Here is a 22922-nt window from a genome sequence, read left to right as displayed (position 1 = left end):
GTGAAACTCCACATCATGTACAACCACAAGAATGGGAAGTTATACTCCACGTATACATAATATGTCCAAATACAGTCTGCTGTCATATATAACTAAAAAGAACAAATTAAGGGCTTGGGTTGTGGCTCAGTGGTAGAGCGCTTGCCTAGAACGTGTGAGGCACTGGGTTCGATCCTCAGCACATAAAAATGAATAAATAAAATAAAGGTATAAAAAAGTTGTATCTGTTTAGAAAAAAAAATAAATTAAAAAAAATAACATTCAAACCATGGCACCCCTTGAATGAACCTCTCCAGCCTGTGTTACCCAAGACCAAAGCCATTTCCACTTTTTCAAGGATTGCTGTAAAAATTACCACGGACTCGATGGCTTAACATTATAGAAATCCTCTCTGTTCAAGGAGGCTACAAGTCAGCAAGGGAGGCACCTTCAAGGTGGCGCTTCCTCTCAGAGCCTCAGGGGAGGGTCCTTCCTTGCCTCTTCCCAGTTTCTGGCTGCTTCCAGACGTCCGTGGTATTCCTTGGCTCCTGGCTGAATCACATCTCTCTGGCTTCCTCCCTGTATGTGCCTCTGCGTGTCCTGCCCTCTTCTGACCAGCACACCCCACCAATGGATTCGGGCTCTTCCTAATCCAACGTGGCTGTTGTGACTCTCATTCACATGAATTCTGCCTTAGCCTCCTTCTTCTTCACTGTCCCCTCCTCGTCACACATGACCTACATATTTTGAGATGGTCTCCACCCAATTCCTCTTTTAGATAGATAAGGCCCCATATCCTGAACTGCTCGACCTCGTCGGCTTTAACTCTGGTGAACTTGACAGTGTAACCCAGCACTTCCAGGGTAGTGAAGCCCCTACCCTTCCAATTGACCCCTCCAGCCCTGTCTCAGGAAACCCACCTCCGTAACCGGCCAGGCCCCAGCAGAGGCTTAGGTCCACAGGCCCTGTTCTCCTGCTCCTTGGCCCTGGTTGAGCATGCATGTCCCAAATGCACCCTTTTTTCCCAAGGGGCCTTGTAAGACATGCTGCCCTCTGCTCTCTGGGCTCTGTGAGTACTGGTCAATTTGCCTTTCTGGTCTGTGTGTCCCTGACTATGCTATACTTTTTGTGGTAATGGTTACTGGGGATTGAACTCAGGGGCACTTGACCACCGAACCAATCCTCAGCCCTATTTTGTATTTAGAGGCAGGGTCTTGCTGAGTTGCTTAGCACCTCACTGTTGCTGAGGCTGATTTTGAACTCGCGATCCTCCTGCCTCAGCCTCCTGAGCCACTGGGATTACAGGCATGCGCCACCATGCCTGGCTATGCTATACTTAATCACACCAAACCCAACTGAAATACCTCATTCCACAAACCCCAACCGAGACTTCATCTTGATTAAACTGATTACATCTGCAAAGACCTTATTTTCAAATAAAGTCACATAATGAGGTTCCAGGAAGGTATAGAATTGAGGGACACTAGTCAATTTATTCTACCTTGTATTAGCTTCCATCCCTTCTCTGCCTGGCTCTCCACTCCCATATTGGATCAATTCCCAATTAAATTCCTCGCATTCCAATGCAGGGAGCTGAGTTTGCTACTAGGAGAGTCCACCTAAGACACGGCCTCCCTGTGCTGAGCAGTGGGGTCCTCCTCTTGAGGCAGGGTGAGAACCCTAGTCCCTTCCTCTGAGGGGCTACAAGAGAAGATAGCTAAATCCTACAGAGACCAAGGTTTAGGGCCTCATGCAGCCCACTGACCACTTCCTGACTCTTGGAAATGGAGTGCTTTGTATGAGCCCCCAAATTATCTTTCTTAGAAATGGATGGGCGATTGGAGCATCAACATGCCCTTTGGGGACAGGAGTTATTTTGGGGGTAGATGATTTATTTCTTTTTGGATACAGAAATGGAAAGCCATGCCCCCTTTCTGGGATGCATGTAGCATTTATAGTGGGCAGAGCTTGAGGTTTTGGGGGATGGGGTGTAAAAGACTTGAGCTTCCTGGAGGGCAGGCCTGTCCCTGGCAGGAAGGAGGAAGGATTTTGCCCTTCTCAGAGATGCTGTGAGCCTGTATTATGGGTGGGAGAAATATGGCCAAGGCAGAACCTTCTGGAGGGAATAGGCTGATCTGTAGTGGCTGCTAGATGGGGGAGGGCAGCAGTTAGCGGGAGATCAATCATTATGTGAAATCTACCTGTTCACGTCACTGTTTTAGATGAAATCTCTGCCTCTGTTTGGGCCTCACTGGGAGACACTTCCTTCTGGATCCAAGATTTCCTGAGCTCAGGAATAGCCCACTCCTTCCATGAGGTCATGTGACCTTCTGTTATGGTTTCTATCTGGAATGTCCCCTGTCCTGAAGGCTGGGTCCCCAGAGCAGCAGTGTTCAGCGGTGGAGCTTTGGGGCGGTGGTTGGATCATGAGGCTCTGACCTCATCAGTGGACTCGCAGTTGGGGTGGACTAATGGGAGGTGGCGGAAACTGAAAGAGATGGGACCTAGTTGAAGGAGTAGGTCCTGGGGGTGTGCTCTTTGGAAACTATACCTTGTTCCTGCCCTTTCCTCCCTTGCCTCCTCTCTACTCCTCCTTCTCCTCCCCCTCCCCCCCCATCTCTTACTGGCTGCCTGCCTTGAGGTGACAGCTCTGCTCCACCACACCCTTCCTATCTTGACGCTCTTCCTCACCTCAAACCCAGAGCCATGGAGCTTGCCAACCTTGGACTGGAACCTCTGAAACCATGGGCCCAAATAAATCTTTCCTCCTTTACAGTGTTTTTCTCAGTTGCTTTATCACAGTGACCAAAAAAACGGACTCACATACCTCCCTCTTGGTTCACACGACCATCCTGACCCAACCCCTGTGGCTGAGGGAACTGGGATGCTCATTGGTCTGCCCATGTCACAGGATATAAAAGGTGGAGTCCACTTCCTGGTATATCCTTGACTTTCCAGAAATTCTGAGCTCAAACAACCCATTCCCAGGTTCCAGTTCTCCTCTGAGGTGAGTGTCACTGCTGTCCCTGACCCCAGGCGTAGTAGCCTCATATGGTTCTGGTTGGTCAGAGAGGTCTGAGTCCATCCTGGGGCCAGCACAGGGCTTCCATTGGTGAAGAGGAGATAAGGCACCCAGGAGCAAGGCAGCAGAGAGAGGGGTGAGAGGGGTGCCTTGGAGACCCTAGGGCAGCATGGGGTGTGGGCTTCCTGGCCCAGCAGGGAGGGGCCTGAGAGCCCTCAGGGTTCAAGGGAAACCTGACAGGCTTGAGGCCACTGAGGCTCCCGTGGAACCCCGTGCTCTCGCTGCTGTGGCTAAGATGCAGCCTTCCTGAGGACTGAGCCTCAGCCGGAGCTCCCGGCTGGCAGCAGGCACAGAGCCCAGAAACTCACAGGGGCAGCAGGCAGGGTGGAGCAGGCCCTGGGGCCAGCGAGGCTGGAGGCCTGGGATGGAATGCTCAGAATGTAGGTGGGAGCCAGCTGCCTCCCCAGGCCTGCCCTGACCCAGCGGCCTCCATCCTTGGTCCCCCAGACTCCAAGCCCAGCCTCATCCAGCATCCCTGGAGTTGGGGAGGAGCCTGGTCTCTGAGGAGGAGCCTGTGGCCTCTGCTGGGTCTCATCTCCTCTTAGTTTTCTCCTTCATGAATGGATGTAGGATCCGTGACCATGTGAGAGGTGTGGTGGGCAGGGGCAACCGGCGGCTGCAGGGGCCACTTGGCACCCTTAGGGACCATGGCTGCCTCAACCCAGGGAGAGGGGGAGATGCCAAGAAGGGTGGGTGGGCCTGAACCCCACAACCCTGTGCCAGATTCCACCTGCATAGACAGCTTGCCCTGCCCACTGGGGGCAGGTATCAGAAAGGATCAGGCCACGGGGTCATGATGCAGCCATCATAGTTGACAGCTGGGCTCATGGCTCTCCCTGTAGGACCTAGAGGGGACTCATCTGCAGAGACAGAGGTGAGCCCATCCTCCTCCCCAGATGCCCAGAGCCAGGTCAGGACAGGCTGCTCAGAGGGGCTTGGGTTCCAGGAGGTAGGAGAGGTCCCTACTTAAGGCAGAGACCCTGAGGATTCCACAGGTGGCTGGTGGGGGGCGGTGTCCAGGGTTATATGAAGATCTGGGGCTTCAAATTGACCTGCTGCCTCCATGGGAGGGTGGGAGACAAGCCCAGGTGGTGTCTAATCCACCTGGGTCCAAATCCCCCTCTGCCTTGTCCTGGGAGAGTGGTGGCCTGTCTGGGTCTCAGTGTGCCTGTCTCTAGGGTGGAATCAGGCATCTGAGAGGGAGGTGTCGCTGGTGTTGATGGGACCCAGAAGTGAAGCAGGAGAGTGCTGGACCTCATGCACCCTCCATTTCCCCATCAGTAGATGAGGATTCCAGACCCAAAGTGTCCAGAGGCCGTGCGACACAGTGGGAGGACCACGGGCCTTCCCAAGGCTGTCTGCTCCTACTCTGTGCCAGGCTCTGCTGGAGGGGCCGCATCCTGCCCTCTCAGAGGTTCTGCTCTCCCTGGAGAAGCAGGCTAAACAAGAGAATACGGAGCCAAACAAGAAGTGGAGCCAGGCACAGTGGCCCAGGCCTGTAACCTCAGCTACTCAGGAGGCTGAGGCAGGAAGATTACCTCTGGGGAGGCCCTCCAGGAAGGAGGACCTGCAGGCAGAGCCCGGGCCCAGAGCAGAGCAGGTACAAGGTGGAAGGAAGCTGTGGGCTCTGAAGGTGGGGCAGCCGGAGAAAACCAGGCTACAAGTGTGGCAGGGCCAGGGGTACAGGTGGCATTCAATTCCCCTTGTTCCAAGAACCCAAGTGACATCCAAAGTACACTTTCTTCTCTCATAGGGCTGGCACTCAGAAGGTGTGGTAGCAGTGCCTGGCACATAAGCAACATGATATGGACAGTGAGTGAGTGAGTGAATCCTGGCCAGCCCTTAACTCACTGTGTGACCCCAGGTGAGTATACTCCTCTCCCTGGTCCTGTTTCACTACTGCCAAGACACCCTCTGAATCATGATTCTCTTCTCAGGCAGTACGTATTGGGCACCTAGCTGCATCAGGCCTTACTGTGGGCTGCATCTTCTTCCCCGGGACGCTGCAGATGCAGCCAGCACCTGACTCTGGGCTTGGTGTGCCAGATGAGGCCGTCAGCCACCTCTGCTACCTACAGCAGAAGCTGAGCTCCAACATCTCTGCTGTGGGCCTGTCCACTCCTCTCTTCTGTTTTTCTCTTTTTTTTCTCCTGTGTTTGGACCTGGGGAAACCTTTCTGCTCAGGAGTCCTGTCCTCTAAGCTCTGTCCCTGGACTGGCACCAGGAGCTGCCAACCTGAAGGCCGTGCAGGCAGTGGGCTGGGATGGGCACAGGACACCATGGATCCTGTTTCTGAGACCCCGGGAGCCACCTCCCCCAGCTCAACTTGGGGCCCTTCTTCCCAGGCCAGGGGTGGCCTCTTGTGCCTGTGAGGGAGGGGTTGGCCTTGGGGAGGAGGAGGAGGAGGAAGGACAGGGAAGAGGCGGAGAGCCAGCACCTGCCCATGGTTGGCTAATCGTCACTGTTCCACAGGTGAGCAGTGGTGTGTGCCTGGGCCTGGGCTATGGGGGCAGAGCAGGTGACTGAGGCCCAGGTCGCCCAGACTTGTGGGTACGGAGGCTTGAGGCAGATGCTCCTAGCAGCCCTCTTGCCAGGGTGTCCAGCTGAGGGGATTCTGGGGACAGACCCACAGTGGAGTGGCTCGTGGCTCTGCAGGCAGAGGCCCCTCACTGCCCCTGTTGGAGCCTTGGTCTCCTAATCTGGCAAAAATAGGAAGAGCAGCCTGCGGCCTCCAGACCAGGCCCCACTGGCACCCGGCAGGTCTGCGCGGTGAGTGACAGAGCCTGAGAGCAGGCCCTGCCTCAGGCCCACAGTGACATGGAGCTGAGTGCCCTTCGGCACCTTGCCCCTGATTCCTGGCAGTTTTACCTTCTGTGGACTGAGCTGTACCCTCTGCCACCCAGGGGTGGCTGGGAACATGGTGATTTCAGACTGCAGCAACGGCTAACGTTTATCAGGATATTTCACAAGAAAGAATACCCGGGTTTCCTTTTTTTTTGTTTGTTTGTTTCTCTTTTCTTTTTTTCCCCGGATTTCTTTCACCTCTAGAAAACACTGGAAGCTCCCTCTGTCTCTCAGGCCCACACTGGGGGAGGCTCCCCACATTGTCCAGCACTGGCCTCGGTTCACCCGCACAGCCACTGTGAGGTCCTGGAGCCCTGTCTCCCTTCCCATCCCCACTGGGCTGCTGCAGCTGGAGACAGAGGTTGGGGTTACGGGCCCCACCCTGGGAACCCCACAGCAGTCTCTGGACCCCCACAGACGGCATTCCCTATTGGAGTCACTGTGCCCAGGGGGCCAATTCCAGCTGATGGCTCCGTGAGTCTCACAGGCTTCATCTGTCCGTGACTGTTTCCCCCCCTCAAGTGGGAACATCCTGGGGTGGTGATGAGATGGCAGGAATGAACGCAGCTATGGGAGCAGGTGGAGCCGTGTTAGGCCCAAGCGAGGGTGTGAGCCTCGAAGAGGCTGAGAGTAGGAAAGTGACATCAGGGCTGCTCCAGCCACCACTTGGGGCCCTCATGCCTCCTGCACCTGAAGCCCTGCCCAGGCCCAAGCTGGGTGGGGCACTTGATGCATTTGCTTGAGAGACAGTCAGAAGGACCAGGCCCCAGCTCCTAGGTGGGTGCATGGAGCTGCTTTGCTTCCTCGAGCCTCAGCTTCCTCAGGGTGAAGCAAGACCAGAACATCCCATCAGCACAGCGAGCACCAGGCACATGGCCAGGTGTAGCAGGGACTCCACGCACAGCATCCTGGGGCCTCCCCACACAGCCCAGGAGTCTCCTGCAGGAGCCGGTTCCCCCACTCTGTTCCTCCACCTTGCCTCTGCCCCACCCCAGCTCACTATGCCCCGGCCCCACCTTACCTGTGTCCCCATCTACCTGTGACAATCACCCATTTCTGGCTCACACCCACCCTCTCAGCCTCCCAGGTGGGCACCCCACGTCTGCCCAGGTGTCCCCTCATAGTGCTGTGTGGCTGTTAGACCCCCGTCATCAGTCTCTAACTCCCCCCCCACTGGTCCCCAGGGCTCTGATGCACAGTACCCCCACCCTCATGACCTTTGTCATGTCCCCCACGTCTTGTACGCAAGACCCCAACACCCTTGGTTGGACCAGAGATGTAGAATCGCTGGGCCAGGGAGTAGCCCATGCAATTCTGTCACCCTTGCGTCATCACCTTCCTGGGGGGGCCCTGAGGCTGTGCCCACGTGCTGAGAGCCAGTGTTTATTTACACAGACAAGCACGGCATCCACCCGCGAAGGGGACAGCCACAGTCTCCCACGCCCACCACACAGGGCCAGGGCCAGCCTCCCAGCAGTGTTTCTGAGTGTGATTGTTCAGGAACTGTGAGTCCTGTGGGACAGGGCAGGTCCACCCTGGGGCTCTACCTTCCTTCTCTGCCCTCTCCGAGGCTCTGCCTCACAGCTCGCCGCCCTGTCTGAGCCCCAAGAAGCAAGTCCCAGTCCAGTTCCACAGGGGCCAGGGCAGACCCCAGGCAGCACTGCCCACTCCAGGAGCAACGGCAGACCCGGTGGGAAGTGGTCCTCGCTGGGCAGCACCCACACAGCCTCCTCTGTCTCACGAGCCAAAGCGACCACAGGACCGACTCAGAGGACGTTGCCTTTGGCAGTAGCCCACGTTCCCTGCTCCCGTCACACTGCTGGGCTGGAGCCAGGCTTGGGCTCTTTCCTGGGACGTGCTGGGTGACTCTGGGCAAGTGGGTGGTCTTCTCGGGGCCTCAGTTTCTCCTCATCAAAGCAGAGAGACCCTCCGGGGTCTGAGCCGTCCGACTTCCCACAGCCCCACCCCCGCAGTGCTTCACTTCTTCATGTGGTCAGACGTTGCCTCCCAGGAGAACAGAGGCTCCACGTGTCATTGTCACAGAGAGCAAAGCTTTGCTCAGGAAGAAGCTGTGCCAGTCGGGGCCTGGGGCTGCGGGGCACCAGGGCTCTCCTGGGTGGTGTCCCCGTGGGCAGCAGCACGCAGGGCTCCCAGCCAGCTCTGCTGCAGCTCTCTGGAGGGGGCCCTGAAGTACCAGCGCTGCTGACCCTGCTGCAGCTTCCACAGGTGTCCCGCTGTCAGCCCCTCCTCGGGGTCTGGAGTGCCCACCGTGCAGCCAGACAGAGGGATGGCGTGCGGCAGCCGGCCATCCTGCAGCAAGAGAGAGGGTCACCACCTGAGCAGGCCCCTAGACTGCCATGCCCAGTGCCAGGCCAACTCTGAGCCGGATGGACCTGTGGACATGCCCGCATTTTCCTCGACAGCAGGACAGGCGGCCCCTGGGAGGACGCTGGCAGGGGGCCTTGTACACCTCACCAGAACCCCAGGCCCCATGGCTTCCCTCTGATTCCCAAGTCCCAGGGAGCCCCTGTGACATGGGCAGTCAGTAACTGGGACTGAGAGGGACTGAGCAAGAGTTCCTGATGAACGAGGGGGCATGTGGGCTTTGGAGCTGCACCTGCCACGTTCTGTACTCCCAGCTGCGTCCAGCCAGGGCGAATGAACAGGTGAACAAACAAGTGTGTGTGGGAGGGAGGGGCCAGCCCTCTGTGCACCCTGCCTGCCCCCCATCCCCTGGTTGGCTCTGCGGTCCTGGCATCACGGGTTCTGTCTCCTCAGGGTGGGGAGGAGGGTTATTCTGGGCAGCTGGGAAAACTGAGGCCTAAGACCACAGAATAGGTCAGCCCCAGGAGGGTGACCCAGACTTGCTGTGAGTGCTACAGGCCTGAGACTCTGGGCTGTGAGGAGAGGCAATGACCTGGGGCAGGGAACACATACCTCGCTGCTGCCACGCAGGCCCAGCACCCGGGGGTCCGATGCGGGGATGGTGGCCCATACCTCAATCCAGGATGTGCCATTGTCTGACAGCCACAGGGGGCCGCAGATGAGGCTGGGCTGGGGATCCACAGCGGGTGGTTTCTAGGAACACAGAGACAGGTGAGGTCACTGAACTGTAGAGGTCTCTCCCTTGAGGGGCCAGAGATGCTCAGAAGGAGCTGGCCACAGAGATGCGGCTGAGACCTGGAGGGAGGCTGGGTCCGGCCTCACTTGGTTCCAGGGGTCACTCCAGGCAGTCCAAGGGGCTCAGGTGCCATAAAGTCATGAGGAGTTTGTAGAACATGGGGAGTGAGGCCACTGGGTCAAAACCTCAGGAGAAAAGCCTAACAGTAAGTACCAAGTGTGGGTCACCATGCAAAGGACCCTGCCTGTTTCAGTTCTTCATACACCACATGCCACATATAAGCACACCCACCACACAAGCGTACACACACAATTCCCATGCCACACACACATACAACTCCCTCACCTGCCTCACACACAGGTCCTTGTGATGTGCTCTAGAGCTGCTATGGAGAGGAGTCCCTGAGACATCTACACGTGGTTCCAACACCATTTGCTAGATCTGGTCTCCTAAGACCTGGTGGCCCTTTGAGGCCTGAGCCCACCCTCCACAGGTCTCCTAGAATACGTGTCAGTATTGACAATGCAGAACAAGGTGGGCCCAGGTGGGCAGGGCATGGAGCATCCTACTGGGCCTCCATTCTGCCCTGGTCCTAATATCCTTACATCTGTGACCTCTTAGAGCAAAAACCCAGAGAAGGGACCCCTGACAACTACGAGCCAGGATGGTCAGGAGCTTCGACAACACATTGACCCCAGCCTATCTGGCCACCCAACTGAAGCCTTAGGAGGAAAACCAATGTTATAAACAGTTCCCAGGAGACCCAACTTCTTGAAGCTGGCGCTGAGAACATCATAGTGTGTCAAGTGGAGAGAAAGGGCAATACATTTTTCTGGAAAAGCATGTTTTCCCTTTCTCAAATTTCCTAGGATCAGAAAGTAGGGACTGTGTTAGAAAAGTGGCCATATTCAGGGGAAGTAGGGTGGGGAGCTGGGACTTCCCACGGGCCTCCAGGACCTGCCTGTCCTAAGGACTAGCAGGGAGGCAGGCCATCGGGTAGACCTCAGTGCTGGACTTGGGGGCAGCTCCATACTAATCAGGGCCACAGGGAGTGGAGCTGACACGGGCTCCCATCTAACCCCTGGGTAAGAATGATTCTCAAGCCTCCGCCCTGAGCCGTCCTGAGAAGCCCAATGTGCACTTACTTGGTATGATATTTTGCTTTCAATTGGCAATCACTCCAACTAGCTCTCCCCGGTTCCAGGACCTGTGAAGTCCACTGAGACCCCTTCCCCATCATTTCCAATCTGAGGAACCAGGGCCACCCACCTCTGTGCTCTGCTTGGAATCAGAAGGAGCCTCAGCACTGGGACTTGCAGGGGCTACCCGCTCTGCCAGGAAACACCCTCTGCAGACCCGGCTCTGTCTGCTGTTCTCAGCCTTGAATTCAGAGCACTTCCCACAGATGACCTGCAAGACACAGAGCACCTGTGACCCCGCAACCCAGGCAGAGGAGAAGGAGAGACTCAACAAGGTGGGAGGAGTAACGGCTTGGCCTAGAATGAGGAGGGGGCCAGGAACCCCCTCTAAGGGCAGAGCAAGACTGGTGCCCCCATGTCCTGTCCTCCTTACCTGGATGACCCAGAGTTCAAGGATCTATATGCAAAAAGAATGGGCTGAGCCACCAAGCACATGAGAAGACCCCAAATCACTGGTCATCAGGAAAACACAAATCAAAACATAAGGAGAAACTACCTCACACCCTTCAGGATGGCTATTATTTAAAAAAAAAAAATAGCCAGGCATTGTGATGAACACCTGTTATTCCAGCGACTCGAGAGGCTGAGGCAGAAGGTTCGAAGTTTGAGGCCAGCCTTGGCAAGACTATGTCTCAAAATAAAAAGGTCAGGGGATGTAACAGGGATAGAGCACCCCTGGGTTCAGATCCCGATGCCCCCCCCCACACACACACACACATAACAAGTGTCGGTGAGATGGAGAAATTGGAAACTTTTTACTATCAGGGGGATGTAGAATGGCACAGCTGCTATGGTACAGTGTGGTTCCTGCTCAAAAAATTAAACATAGAATTACCACAGGAACCAGCAAAACCCCTCTGGACATACACCAAAAGAACCAAAAACAGGAACTGGAAGAAACAGGTGCAGAGCTCCTAGCAGCACTGTCCACAATCCCTCAAAGATGAAGGTGACCCAAGTGTCCATGATGCATGAACAAGGAAATCCATGCATAAAATGGAATATGGAAGAACATGGAAATAAGCCAACCGGTGCCCCTTTGGGACTCTTCCAGAGCTCTCACTACCCTGGACCCCATCCCCACTGGCAGACTCCTCCATTTCTCTGGGCCTTGTCCCATTGTCTCTTCTGCCTCAGTCTTCCTCCCTGTACTGGGTCGTCTCCCCAGAACATGAGCCTCTCCTCCTGACCCAGCTCTCTGCACTCCCCCACTTCAGCACCCCCTTCTCTTTTCAACCCTGGGCATTTCCATGCCCTGACTTGACATTGCCTGGGTCACACCAAACTTGGCCTCCCTGTGGTCAAGGATGATGCTGGTCTCAGCACCTGTGAGCCCTTGCAGCATGGAACCACCCCTCCTGAGATGCTCACTCCTCTCTGGGCCATCTCCCCTGCTTTCCTGACCCCCATCTAGACTGGGGCTCCCACGGCTCCCTCCCTGGGCACAGCCAGCTGAGCCCTCCCACCCTGTCCTGCGCACTGTCAGATGCCAGGCCCCTCCCCACTCCACCTCAGTCAGCTGACCTGGGCTCCTCCCTCCCTTCCACGGCAGCCCAGGCTCTGGATAAGCACCTCTCACATCCTCTTCCATTCCTTCCTCACGAGAGACTCCAGCTGTCTCCCATCTGCTTTCCACCAAGACGCCAGCACAGGAACCCACAGTAAAACCTTCCAGAAGCTCCATCTTCCACCTGACCTTGCTGGCTTCCCTGACCCAGGCATAGCTTGGGCCTGAGCCACAGCCTATGGGCCATCCTGTACTCCCCACACCCTTTTCCCCAACTACTCAGCCATTCACCCTTCCATCCATCCCACCACCCATCTATCCATCATCCATCCATCCATGTAGCCACCCACCCACCCACCCATCCAAGGACTCATCCATTTATTCCTTCCTCTTCTAGACCCTGGCCAGCATGGCAAGGTTTTACATAAAGACGTGACAAGGAACACCTGCAAGGAACAGACTGTTGCCAACCTTTGAAAAAACATCTCCAAGTTATCTGTGGTGAGATCCACTTGCTAACAGATGTAATTTTAATACCTTAACCTAAAAATACTTGAATCATTGGTTTCTTCCTCCCTCCCCTACCCCTGGTACTGAGGATGGAACCCAGGGGTCCTCTATCATTGAGCTACAACCTCAGCCCCTGTTACTTTTTTACTTTGAGACAGGGTCTCAATAAGTTACCCAGGCTGGCCTTGAACTTGTAAACCTCCTGCCTCAGCCTCTGGAGTCACTGGGATTACAGGTGCGCTCCAGGGCACCTGCTCCTCAGGGACACTTACATGCTCCGATAGTCCACTCTCAGGAGCAAGGGATCTGGAGGTGAGTGAAGAGGGATGGAGATGGTGTGGGTGTTTGTGGGGGTCTGTCAGAGACGTCCCTCTTCACAGGGGCCCTGGGCACTGGGGCGAAGGTCAGCAGGAGAGCGCTCCACCGTGGCCACACCCCTCCCCTCCAGTCCCTCCTCTGCTCCTCGTGCAAGGACACTACCATCCCTTTGTGCTCAAGGTCGCCCAGCTAGGGGCGCTGTGGTTCCAACTCCAACGTCTTTTTAGTTGCAAAGAATGTTTGTCAGTCACTGGAGCTGACGGGATAAATGGGATTAAGCTTCTACTGCAGAGGGACAATCTCATGCTCAAGGACATCTGCGTCCAAGAGGCGGGATCTGGAGGTGTCCTTATGGGGCTGCCACGTGGTTCTGAGAACTCACCAGCTGCACGCATGCGCCGCATCTGCCGCTGGCTGGCAGGGCTCAGCTCCTGCCCTTGAGGACTTGTGAGCACCTGGCAAGGGACCCCTGCTCGGTGTCGGAGCCCCTCCCTCCCTCTCGCCCCCACTCACTGCCCCGCACAGCTTGCAGTGATGCCTCCTCTTGGTGATGGAGTTGAAGGTCTCACCGCAGCTCTTACAGCTCTGCTTCTCCTTGTCACGCTTGGCCTTCGAGGAGAGTTTTCTGGACTCCAGCTACAAAGACGCACACGGTGCCATCAGCTTCCATGAATGTATTGCAGCACGCTGCCCCACTGAGGAGTGGAATGAGCTAAAGAGTCAAGGAGGCCAGATCCCCCTTCCTGCGCTGACCCCCAGGGTCCACCCCAGTGCATCACATCCCATCAAGCAATAGTCCAAGTGGATCAAGAACTTTATGTTTGGAACAACTCGGCCAGTGACTATCTGGTGTGTCTGAGAAAAAATATCAGCGGAGCCCAGGCTGGAGGGAAATGGTGCATACTGGGATGGCAGTCTGCACAGATGGCATGTGGCACCAGGGACCGGGGTGTCCCCATCTCCGACCCTGCAGCTATTGGAGATTCTGAGCCCATCTTTCATCCAGCTCTGAATTGGGCACTCAGGCAGGTCCTCCCTCTGCCACGTGCCTAAAACATCCATATGTGCTTGTGTATCAGTGTGGGAGCGTGTGGGAGCACACAAGAGGAAACCGGGCAAGCCCAGGCCCTGCTCAGGGGCTGGATTCCCTGTTCTGTCTCCTGCAATGCTACCTGAACTTCCCAGAGAGGTTGGTGGCATGGAGGACAGGAGCAGCCTTACCGAGGCTGCAGCTGAGCCTCAGTCTCCCTGTCTGACTATGACCAGTGACAGTCCCCAGGCTCCTGCCCTGGCCCTCATCAGCCAAGAGGCCCTGGATGAGTCACTTCTCCTCTCTGAGCTTCAATTTCCTCATTTGTAAGGTGGAGCGAGTAACTGAGGCCCAGGGCAAGGAACGGACAGTGAGAAGGAAAAGGACAGCATAGAGGAAGGGGGCCATCTCCGGGGTCTGCCATGGCTCTGCAGCCTCTGTCCCCGGCCCACCTTCAGGGTGCCCACATTCCTCTTTCTCAGGTGAGAAATCAAAGGGCCAGGTGGAAGGAGTGGTTGGCAGTCAGGTGGCCAGACAGCTCGGACCTGTGACTCTCAGGGACCTAGGGTAGCGGACCCTTCCATGGCACCCAGTAGGCAGCTGAAAACCCAGGAAGCTGTGGGGCCATCAGGGAATCGGGGGATGGAGGGAAAGCTGTGACGTGCTGGGGCGTGTGGCCAACAGCTCAGCCCCCAGGATCAGTGGAGGCCCAGCCCCAGCCAAAGTTCAGAAGAAAATTCCTGGGGCAAGGAGGCCTACTCAGGGCTGGGGACAGTGCCCTGGGTTCTGACAGCCTCCTTCATCAGGCAAGTCTGCCATGGTCAGCCCGCAGAGCTAAGCCAAGCCCTAGGACGGGGGTCCTAGCACTTCCTGGCTCCTACATAATAAGGCCCATGACCCATCCCTGATGAGGCTCTGCCCCTGACCACACTAGTTTCTCGACACAGAGATCTAGTTTGATTTGTAGATTGCAGTGACCAGAGGGGGAGGAAGCCACCTGTGTGGCCAGGGATGGGTCTACTGGCCAGCCACACTCCCCTCTTGGATGAGGTTACCAGGCAGTTTGACCCAAGGAAAAGGCTCAGATTCTCTGCACAGGTGTCAGGATGTCTGAAGGCTGGACCCAAGTCTTTCCAGGACGTTGGCCCCGATAACTGGTTAAGTAATTCCGCCCAAACCACCCAAAATATGCCAATGTCGACCCAGAAGTTGGTTTCCACCAAGGGCCAACAGGGCTGTTCCCTAAGCAGTTCTTCTTCATTGGAGTTAGCTGCACATCAGGGAACTGGGGGGAGAGCTCCATAAGACAGACTCAGACCCCAATCAGTGGCCCTGATGGAGTCACATCGGTTACATCAGACAGCGGAATGACACAGCATGGGAAATCCAGGTGGACACAAGCCAAGGGCACGGCACAGGGTCTTTCCTACAGGAGGCGGTCAGCAGAAGCCAGGCCGGGCCCCTCTACTCTTCTTGGGATGGCTCTTTCCTGGAGCACAGGGTGGGCCTCCTCCAGGAAAAGCAAGTCCCGCATTGTGAGGGAGTCCTTGGCACAAGGGTGGCCAGGGTGGGGTCCTTGCTGGTGCTTTGGGTCTTTGTGTCACCACCCACAGTAGGTCTGGCACCCTGGGACCTTTTGCACTCTGACTTTTCTGTGGACACAAGGGGACTTTTGCAGAATGAGGAAGGCTTTGAGTTCTGCGGGGCCCCTTACAAAACTTCCTGGTTGGGGTTTGGCTTCTCTTTGGAAAGAGGGTCTTAGAGGGACAGTACCTCTAAAGACATCTCAGCCCAGGAAATGAAACCACTGTACCATGGGTAGATTCATTTTCCTTTCTACATATGCTAAGAAAAAGCTTTTAAATTTGGAATTCTGGAGCAAAGATCACTCTTCGGTGTCAGAATTAAATTTTTCTTTTGAGAACCTTGTAAATGCCCACTGTGCGTATATATGTCCCACCCTGTTTGCTCAGTGCAGGTCGACAGACGCACCCTGAGCCATCCCAGGTCTCACCCAAAGCTCAGCTCAGCTCAGCTCTGCTGGGGATGCGGTGGGGGTGGAGACACCCATGGGAAACACACAGTGATACCTACTGGGGGCAGGGGACGCCTCAGCTGTAGGCCTATTGTTGGAGGTGGGGCAGGCCCCAGGTTTGTGCAGGTGAAGGGACAAAGATAAGGAGACCAGAACTGCAGTTGTGACCCCAAGAACCTGGCTGTCATGGGGTGAATGCTACAGAACCTGCAGAAGGCTGAGCCTTCTCTGGGCAGGAGAAGGCAAGTGGGGTAGACCAAGCAGTCATTTGGCCACGAGTACCATAGTGACCACAGTCTTACCCAGGGAGATGCCAGGCATGGATTGAGGTAAGGAGGTGGGCAGGCATTGAAGCGCCTATTGTATCAGGCACCCAACAGCTTCCCTCTCTCCTTCCAGGGGAAACTGAGGCTGGAGGAGGTAACACTTGCCTGAGCCTCACTCCTTGGCCAATTCTGAGTCTGTGTCTTTCTACAGGGTAAACCATTTTAAAACATGACCTTTTTGGTTCCTTCCAGCTAGAACACTTCTGATCTGGGCACTGACCCCCAATTAGCCCTTGCCATGGACTGTTCCACCTGCCCCATGCCCCTTGGGCCAGCCCTAAGCGTGGCTATTCCTACAAACAACCCAGTCCTCCTCACCCAGGGCTTCTTTGATCACAACCCCACCCACTTCTGCTTTTTCTCCATCTCTAGGGCATTGAGGGTCCCATCTCCATGGCGTGGGGGCTCAGCCCCAGGGAAAGCAGCACAAATAAGAAACTGGTGGCTTCCCAGGGTGCCCACAATCCTAGCTACTCCAGAGGCCAAGGCAGGAAGATTGCAGGTTCGAGACTAGCCTTGGCAGCTCAGCAAGAACCTGTCTGAAAAAAAAAAGTGGGGGCTATGGATGTTGTTCAGTTGTAAAGTGTCCCTGGATTCAACCCCTAGCACTAAACAAGTGGCTTTCATATGCCTTAGTGACCAGTGATGCCTCCTGAGGCCCATCCCAGGCTGAAGACTGGATCCAGTCCAGGGCATCATCATGAAGATGTGGGCTGCTTGGGAGTGTTCGCACACAGTTGTACGAGCTGTGGAGTCCCCTGCTGACTGTGAGCATGCACCCTTCTGGCAGCACAGTCTGTGGGTGCAGCCACACACTCACAAGTACCCACTGTAAATCCCTATAAATAAATCCAGGAAAGGGACCAGGAACCACATGGGTCTGGGTACCACCAGCCTCACTCACACCGTTGAGCAATATGAAAAGTTGCCCATGAGCTGATTCACACAATAAGTGTGGGCAGAGCAGACAAAGGGGCAAAGGCTCGGGGCCTGGCAGAGCAAGGGAGTCCAGGGCATCTCAGGGAGCAGGGCAGGAAACAGGTACAACCAGACAAGAGCTGAGCCAGGCAGCCAGCTGGGAGCTTAGACATTCGTTTCCCTGCTGATTTCCTGTACCACCCTCTGACTTTCTGACTTTCAGTTTCAACAGAATTGACCCCCAGGATGCCTGCTGTGTGGGCAGGCAGCAGTGCCACTGAGGAAGGGGTCTCTCCTCTTGCCTGCTTGTCTTGAGCGTCCCCCTTCGCCTCCTCGTCCCACCCCTGAAAGGCCCCAGCCTTCCCTGAAGCCTCAGGAACTTCCACAGGGTTGTCTGACGCCCATCCAGACACCCATGAGACCTGGTGAAGCTCAGGTCCCAGGGAAGGGGATGACACCAGCCAGGCCACCCAGGCAGGCCTACCTGGCCAGGGCTTCACACTGCTCCGTGAAGTGGGAAGTGATGTCACCCTACCAAAGAGGTATGTGCCTCTCCTCCCAGCCTTTCCCTGCTCTTCACCACCAGGTGGCCCTGTCCCCACGGGGATTCCTTGACATCTGCTTCAGGGCCAACACATTTCACTGCCCTGAACCTGTTTCCTCCCCCACAGTGGGACTGGCCGTGACACAACTCCGGAGTAGCAACAGGACTTCGATACCAGAGACCTCAAGGGCTGGCCATGAATGGGCAGGCTGAGTCCTCAGCTGGCCTAGGCCTCATCCAGGTAGGCCCACACCTGTCCCTGAGCAGTGAGACGTCTGGGGTGTGTGAAAGAGAGACAGAGACAGACATGAGAGACAGGAGGATAGACAGGGAGACGGAGAGGAAGTACGAGGAGTGAGGCAGGTGTGCAGAGAATGTAGGGCTGTACTCTGTGGTGGTGTCTGGAAGACTCCCAGGGAGGGGAGGAGCCCATGTCTAGGCTGGGGCTGGGGATAGCCAACCTGAGCCCGGAGTACAGCAGGACCCAGCAAGGTGCCTAGGAATGGCCTTACCAGCACTCTGGTGGCAGCAGCCACCCAGGGTGCTCCTGGGCTACCTGTGGCATCAGTGTTAGTGAGTGTCGGGCCCCAGTTAATGACATGGCTCCAGGTACTGGTGCTCACTGGAGCAGGAAGTCACTGGGGGACTTCATTGCGCTTCTTTAATCTCCCACATTAAATGGGGAGAAAGGGGCCTCTCCAAGGTCTCAGGGGAGTCCCTGGCTGGCAGGCATATGGCCTGGCCCTGAGTGTCACCCTTGGGGGCTGCTCTGACTTAAGGGAGATGAGAACACAGGAGGAGAGAGGTGAGAGCACCAGCTTAGGGTGAGGGTCTGAGGCCAGGATGCTTTACTGGGGTCCTCCTAAGGACCTGGTACCTTGCTGCTACATTACCAGGGGGAACCTAAAGAAACCTGCTAGCTTCGCTTGCTCTTAGTTGACTTAAAATCACTAATTCTGGAGGTCACACAACTGGGCGATCATTATCAGTCTCCCAGTAGGTTTTTTGTAGGTAACAGCTCTGACATGTGGACTATTGTGATTATGGCCGCCCAGGTTATTTTCTAGGGACTGAAAAGCAGCCTATGCTGAAAACTCTGACTCCTCACCCAGGCCTGGCACGTGTTCTGTGGGAGACTGGACAAGATGAGAACACTTGGCATTGGCCTTCATGTTATGCCTCTCCCCTTTGTTCCATTTTAACCTTTGGGTCAGATTTTTATACTCAGCTCTTGATGTGGACATGGTCATTTGAAAAGTTTTTTGTCCCAAACTATAATGTAGGGTAGACTTGCCTGGTCTGTCTGTCTGTCTGTCTGTCCGTCTCTCCCCGCCTCCCTCCTTCAAGGCTAACGGCACTTGCCAGCCACCATGACTGGAAACACCAAACCATGAAAGGTATAAAAAGAGGTGGCACCAGAGTTCCTCCAGGATATTTAGACGAAAACAGTCCTTCCCTTAATAGCCTAGCCCTCTGCCCTGTTACTCCTCCTAGTCTGTATCTCCAACTCCTCAAGTTCCTGAAATGGAAAAGCTATTTTGTGAGCAAAGTTCCCACTTCTCCATTCTTTGGCGGCTGAATAAAGCCTTTCTTTCTCCCCAACACTCGTCTCTTTGACATTGGTTTTTCCGTGGATGATCTTCTGGACCTGGGTTCAGTATGATTACATGTTTTGTTAAGGCCTAAATTTTACACGGAACAAGCACAAATGTTCATGTAGAGCTCAGAGAATTCCCTGCACAGTCACACAGCCATGTGACCACCACCAACAGACTCCCTCGTGGCCTCTACCAAGAGCCCCAGCAGTGACCACCTCCAGGATCCAAGTCACCAGAGCCTGGTCTCAGACATAGCTTCACAATTGCACACCCTGGCCCTGAACACACTGGGGGGGAGGGGCAGGCTGACCCCTGAGATTTACTTGACCCCTGACACCTCCTTCTCCTGTTGACTGCTGGGTGTGGGTCACTTACCCCTATGGCACCACCACTGCCATCGGTCACCAATGCAGGCTCCATGGAGCTTGTGTTCACCATCTAGAAAGGAATTCAGAGGCTGAATGTAAGGTGGCTCCAAGGCCACATGGCTGCATGTTCTGTGCAGCAGGGGGTCACTTCCTCAAACTCAGCACCTCTGTGCATTGGGGTAGGAGGTGCAAGAGAAAGAATCAGCAAAGTCTAATAAAGTCTGTGATCTGAGTTCGGGGTGGAGCTATTCCCACAGATGGGGCTGCTAAGCAAGGCTTGGCAAGCTGGTCCATCCTGGATGCACCTCCACAGAGCCTGGACCCAGGGCATCACGTTTCCTCTTCCCAGGGGTCCTTGCTATGCCCCTAGCCCCCACCCAGCACACTACCCAGGAACAGACACTTCCAAGGCCTTCCTCACAGCAGGCTGAGATCAACCTCCTTGTTCAACTTTCTCTCCCAGATAGGAGGGATGGCCAGGCTCTGCCTTGGCCTCAGCCCTGTCTTTTCCTCCTGGCTACTCAGTGGAGACCCTGCAGCAGGCCTCCTGCACCGACCCAAATCCACATGGAGTCTACCCCCTGTCCCCCAGGGCAGCTCCCCAGGGAATCAGAAGAGCTGCCCTCAATACTCTCTCCACAGGGCTCTGAGCTGACATTTCCCGGAGCATGAGGGCAGAATTCGGGGAGAATTTACAACTGCAGAAAGATGTCTGCAGCCATTGGACATCCTGGGTTGGTCACAGTGGCATATAGGAAGGGCACGGGGGCTCAGTGATGATGGCGATGAGATGACAGTGATCTAGGTGTGTCCCTGAGCTTCTGTGAAACTCAGGTTCCATGGGCATTAAGACAAGACCCCTCCACGCACAGGGCTGGCATGCAGATGGCAAAACACAATAAGGTACTTCTTCCACACAGGCACGGACCCCCAGACTGTGGAGCCCAGCAGGCTGCAGGGGGCACTCCGTCAAGGGCGGGCAGGTGAACACATGTCTGAGCTCCCTTCCTGGATGCCTGCCCCTTTCTCCTTGGCAGCCAGCCATCCCCACCCTCCTGGCACAGGCTGCTGACTCACCGGGGAATCTGGGCAGAGGCCCGAGTCCTCGTCCAGGCTGCAGGCACTGCTGAACGCCCTGAAGGTCTCGCTCTTCTGCTTGTGCTTCTCAATGGTGGCCTGAATGACCTGGACCCAGGACAGAGTCATAGGGCTATCAGAGCTTGGGGAGGACTTGCACACTGTGGGGGGCACTTGCCTGCCTCTGTCCTCAAGGATGGGGTCTGGGTGTTCATGGAACACTGCCCACACCTGGGACCATTTTATTTTCCCTCAATGAATAGCTCTCCCTTGGAGCCATTGGGACCACAGAGACCTTCTCTGAAGGAGGACTCTTACCTGCAGCCCCTCTGGGCCCATTTGTGGCTACTTATTTATGGGGGAGGAGTTCAAAATGGCAAATGGATTGAAAGTCTTGTGGCATCTGAAGGTGCTTATGAAGACATGCCAGTCACTACCTAACTTCAAGGGGCGGAACACTGGGAGAAGCAATGGGCGGTGGGGGAGATGGTCACAGAGCCACCTTCTCTGTTCCAACAGGAAATGGTCACACTGCTCAATAACTTGGGGATCTGGTTATTTCAAAAATTTAGAAGCTTTACCTGAATCCATTCTTTTTTCTCCTCTTCTGTCCTATAAAAACAAGAACAGTATTTTACTAACCTGGTCTTGGAGACTGACTGTAGACCGCCCGTCTCTCTCCGCCCTGCGCACACACCAGCCACTCATTCTCCTAACTGAGGCTTGAGGCGTGGAAGTTTGGCTCTCAGGGCCCGAAGCAGTCGTGGCCAGGTAGGACCAGGCTTGCCGTTCAGGGCAGCTGCAGCAAGGCCAGTCAACCCCTCCCTGGGCCTTAGCAGATGGTTATAGACTCTCAAGTCAGGGGTGAGGTGTGGGAGGCTGGATCTGCCACACACTCACAACACAAGCCTGGCAATGGGACAACAGCCTCTGAAATTCAGAACAGACACACTGCACTTTAACCAGCAACGTTGTCAGAAATGTATCAGATGGATACAATGACCCATACACACAAAAACCTAAGCATGAGGACACTGTCACCAATTGCCAGGGTGAGATCCAGGGAGGTCCAGGGACCTATCCATGGGAACCTGTTAATGATGATGAGGGAGAATTATGTTGCTTTAGAAAATGGTGTGAGGATAGGGGACGATGCCTGAAAAATTTAGCGAAAAATGGAAGATGCGGTCCAGGCTATCCGGGAATAGCATCTGTGGTTATCCCATCTGGAGAGGTGATTTTGAAAGAGTACATGGGGCTCTGTGTCGGAGCACTCGCCTAGCATGTGCAAGGCCCTGGGTTCAATTCCCAGTACTGAAAAAAATAATCCTGATATAAAATTTTTGAAAAGTAGGTGAGCGTAGAAACTTCCAGAAGCATCCTTAAGCAAGGGTTAAGAATGTCTGCTGGACCTGGGGAACAGAAACTGGGCAGAGGCCTAATTTTTATTGATCTCCCCTTGGTGTAGTAAAACGTTGAATTGTGAATAAAAGAAAAAAAAAATATATTGAAAGGTCATTGCATTTAGGAAAATACACCGTTTGCGACAATGAGGTCAAAGAAGTTCAGAGCGCAGCAGACACTAGGGAGGCCAGAGCCATACCGGGCCTGAAGCTCCAGGGACCTTTTCCTTCCTGTGATGATGAATGTATGTGCTGCGTTTGGCTTGACGATATCCTGCACCTGCAGGAACAAGAGAAAAGAACAAAGAACAAAACATAAACAAACTCAAGCCCCTCATTCCAGCTCTTCCTCAGCACCAGCCACATGCAAGTTTTTTTTTTTTTTTTCACATGGAAAATGATCTTTGAAATTTTTCCCTAGGGAGATGTCAGAGGTGACAGGTCATGGTGGCTGCTGACAGCTGCTGCAGGAGCTGACCCATGGGGGATACTGGATTGTCTGCCCTGCCCAAAGAGGGCTGGGGCCCTGTGCTTGGAACATGGCTGATCACATGCCTGACCCAACCTATCTGCCCATCAGCCTCCTCTAGAGGTGGCCCCCAGCCAGTCCCAGCCCAGCCTTTCCCACCAGCACTTCCAGGCAGCAGGTACACTCCTTAGGAGGGTTGAGGATCATATGAGAAGAGCTAGGCAGGCCCGAACCCCCTTACAGATAGCTGAGTCCATGTGGGCAGGTGCATCCTCAGTGTACAGACGAAAATGGAAGAGCATGAGCCCAGAGAGAGCGGATGGAATAGTGATGTTTCCTTCTAGAGTCTCAGATTCCATCCTCAGCACTAGACCACAGAGCACAGTGACACAACAGAACTGGTGGTCCCTGTGGTCCTCAATCCCGTCAGAATCCACCTCCTCCCTCCACCTGCCAGCTGGAGGCTTTAAGGAATACAGACTCTGGATCCTGCTCAGAACCTCTGGACTCTCCCAGCCACAGGCTGAGTACTGCATTAACACATCAAATTCATTATCAGGACTGATTTCTTATAGAGAAACACTGGGAAAATGG

The 22922-nt window shown here is 55.0% G+C and overlaps 1 protein-coding gene and 2 long non-coding RNA genes across 10 annotated transcripts in view; 2 read left to right on the top strand and 1 right to left on the bottom strand.

Annotated features, from left to right (window-relative positions):
* Positions 1–2760: 2760 nt before the first annotated feature.
* Positions 2761–6037, top strand: LOC114104738 (uncharacterized). Its single transcript, XR_003584881.3, has 3 exons — positions 2761–2986; positions 4815–4925; positions 4999–6037. It is a non-coding gene; the product is annotated as an uncharacterized lncRNA (long non-coding RNA).
* A 1238-nt stretch (positions 6038–7275) lies between these two features.
* The window catches only part of Fgd3 (FYVE, RhoGEF and PH domain containing 3), a 43416-nt gene continuing 27769 nt past the window's right edge, over positions 7276–22922 (bottom strand). For all 8 annotated transcript variants that reach the window (XM_027950952.2, XM_027950957.2, XM_027950955.2 and 5 more), the window contains 8 exons: positions 22060–22139; positions 21038–21068; positions 20457–20564; positions 19387–19449; positions 13074–13196; positions 10296–10436; positions 8843–8983; positions 7276–8215 (listed from right to left, as the gene is read on the bottom strand). In XM_027950952.2, the coding sequence (XP_027806753.2) occupies positions 7964–8215; positions 8843–8983; positions 10296–10436; positions 13074–13196; positions 19387–19449; positions 20457–20564; positions 21038–21068; positions 22060–22139 (939 nt within the window). In that variant the 3' untranslated portion in view covers positions 7276–7963. The remainder of the gene's footprint in view (positions 8216–8842; positions 8984–10295; positions 10437–13073; positions 13197–19386; positions 19450–20456; positions 20565–21037; positions 21069–22059; positions 22140–22922) is intronic.
* LOC117794967 (uncharacterized) lies at positions 17238–18981 on the top strand. Its single transcript, XR_004618840.2, has 3 exons — positions 17238–17411; positions 17541–17654; positions 18469–18981. It is a non-coding gene; the product is annotated as an uncharacterized lncRNA (long non-coding RNA).

Source organism: Marmota flaviventris, chromosome 16 (assembly GCF_047511675.1).
Source record: "Marmota flaviventris isolate mMarFla1 chromosome 16, mMarFla1.hap1, whole genome shotgun sequence".
Taxonomy (NCBI): Eukaryota; Metazoa; Chordata; class Mammalia; order Rodentia; family Sciuridae; genus Marmota; species Marmota flaviventris.
The sequence above is the reverse complement of the archived record's forward strand: the minus strand, read 5'-3'. Positions and strand labels throughout refer to the sequence as shown.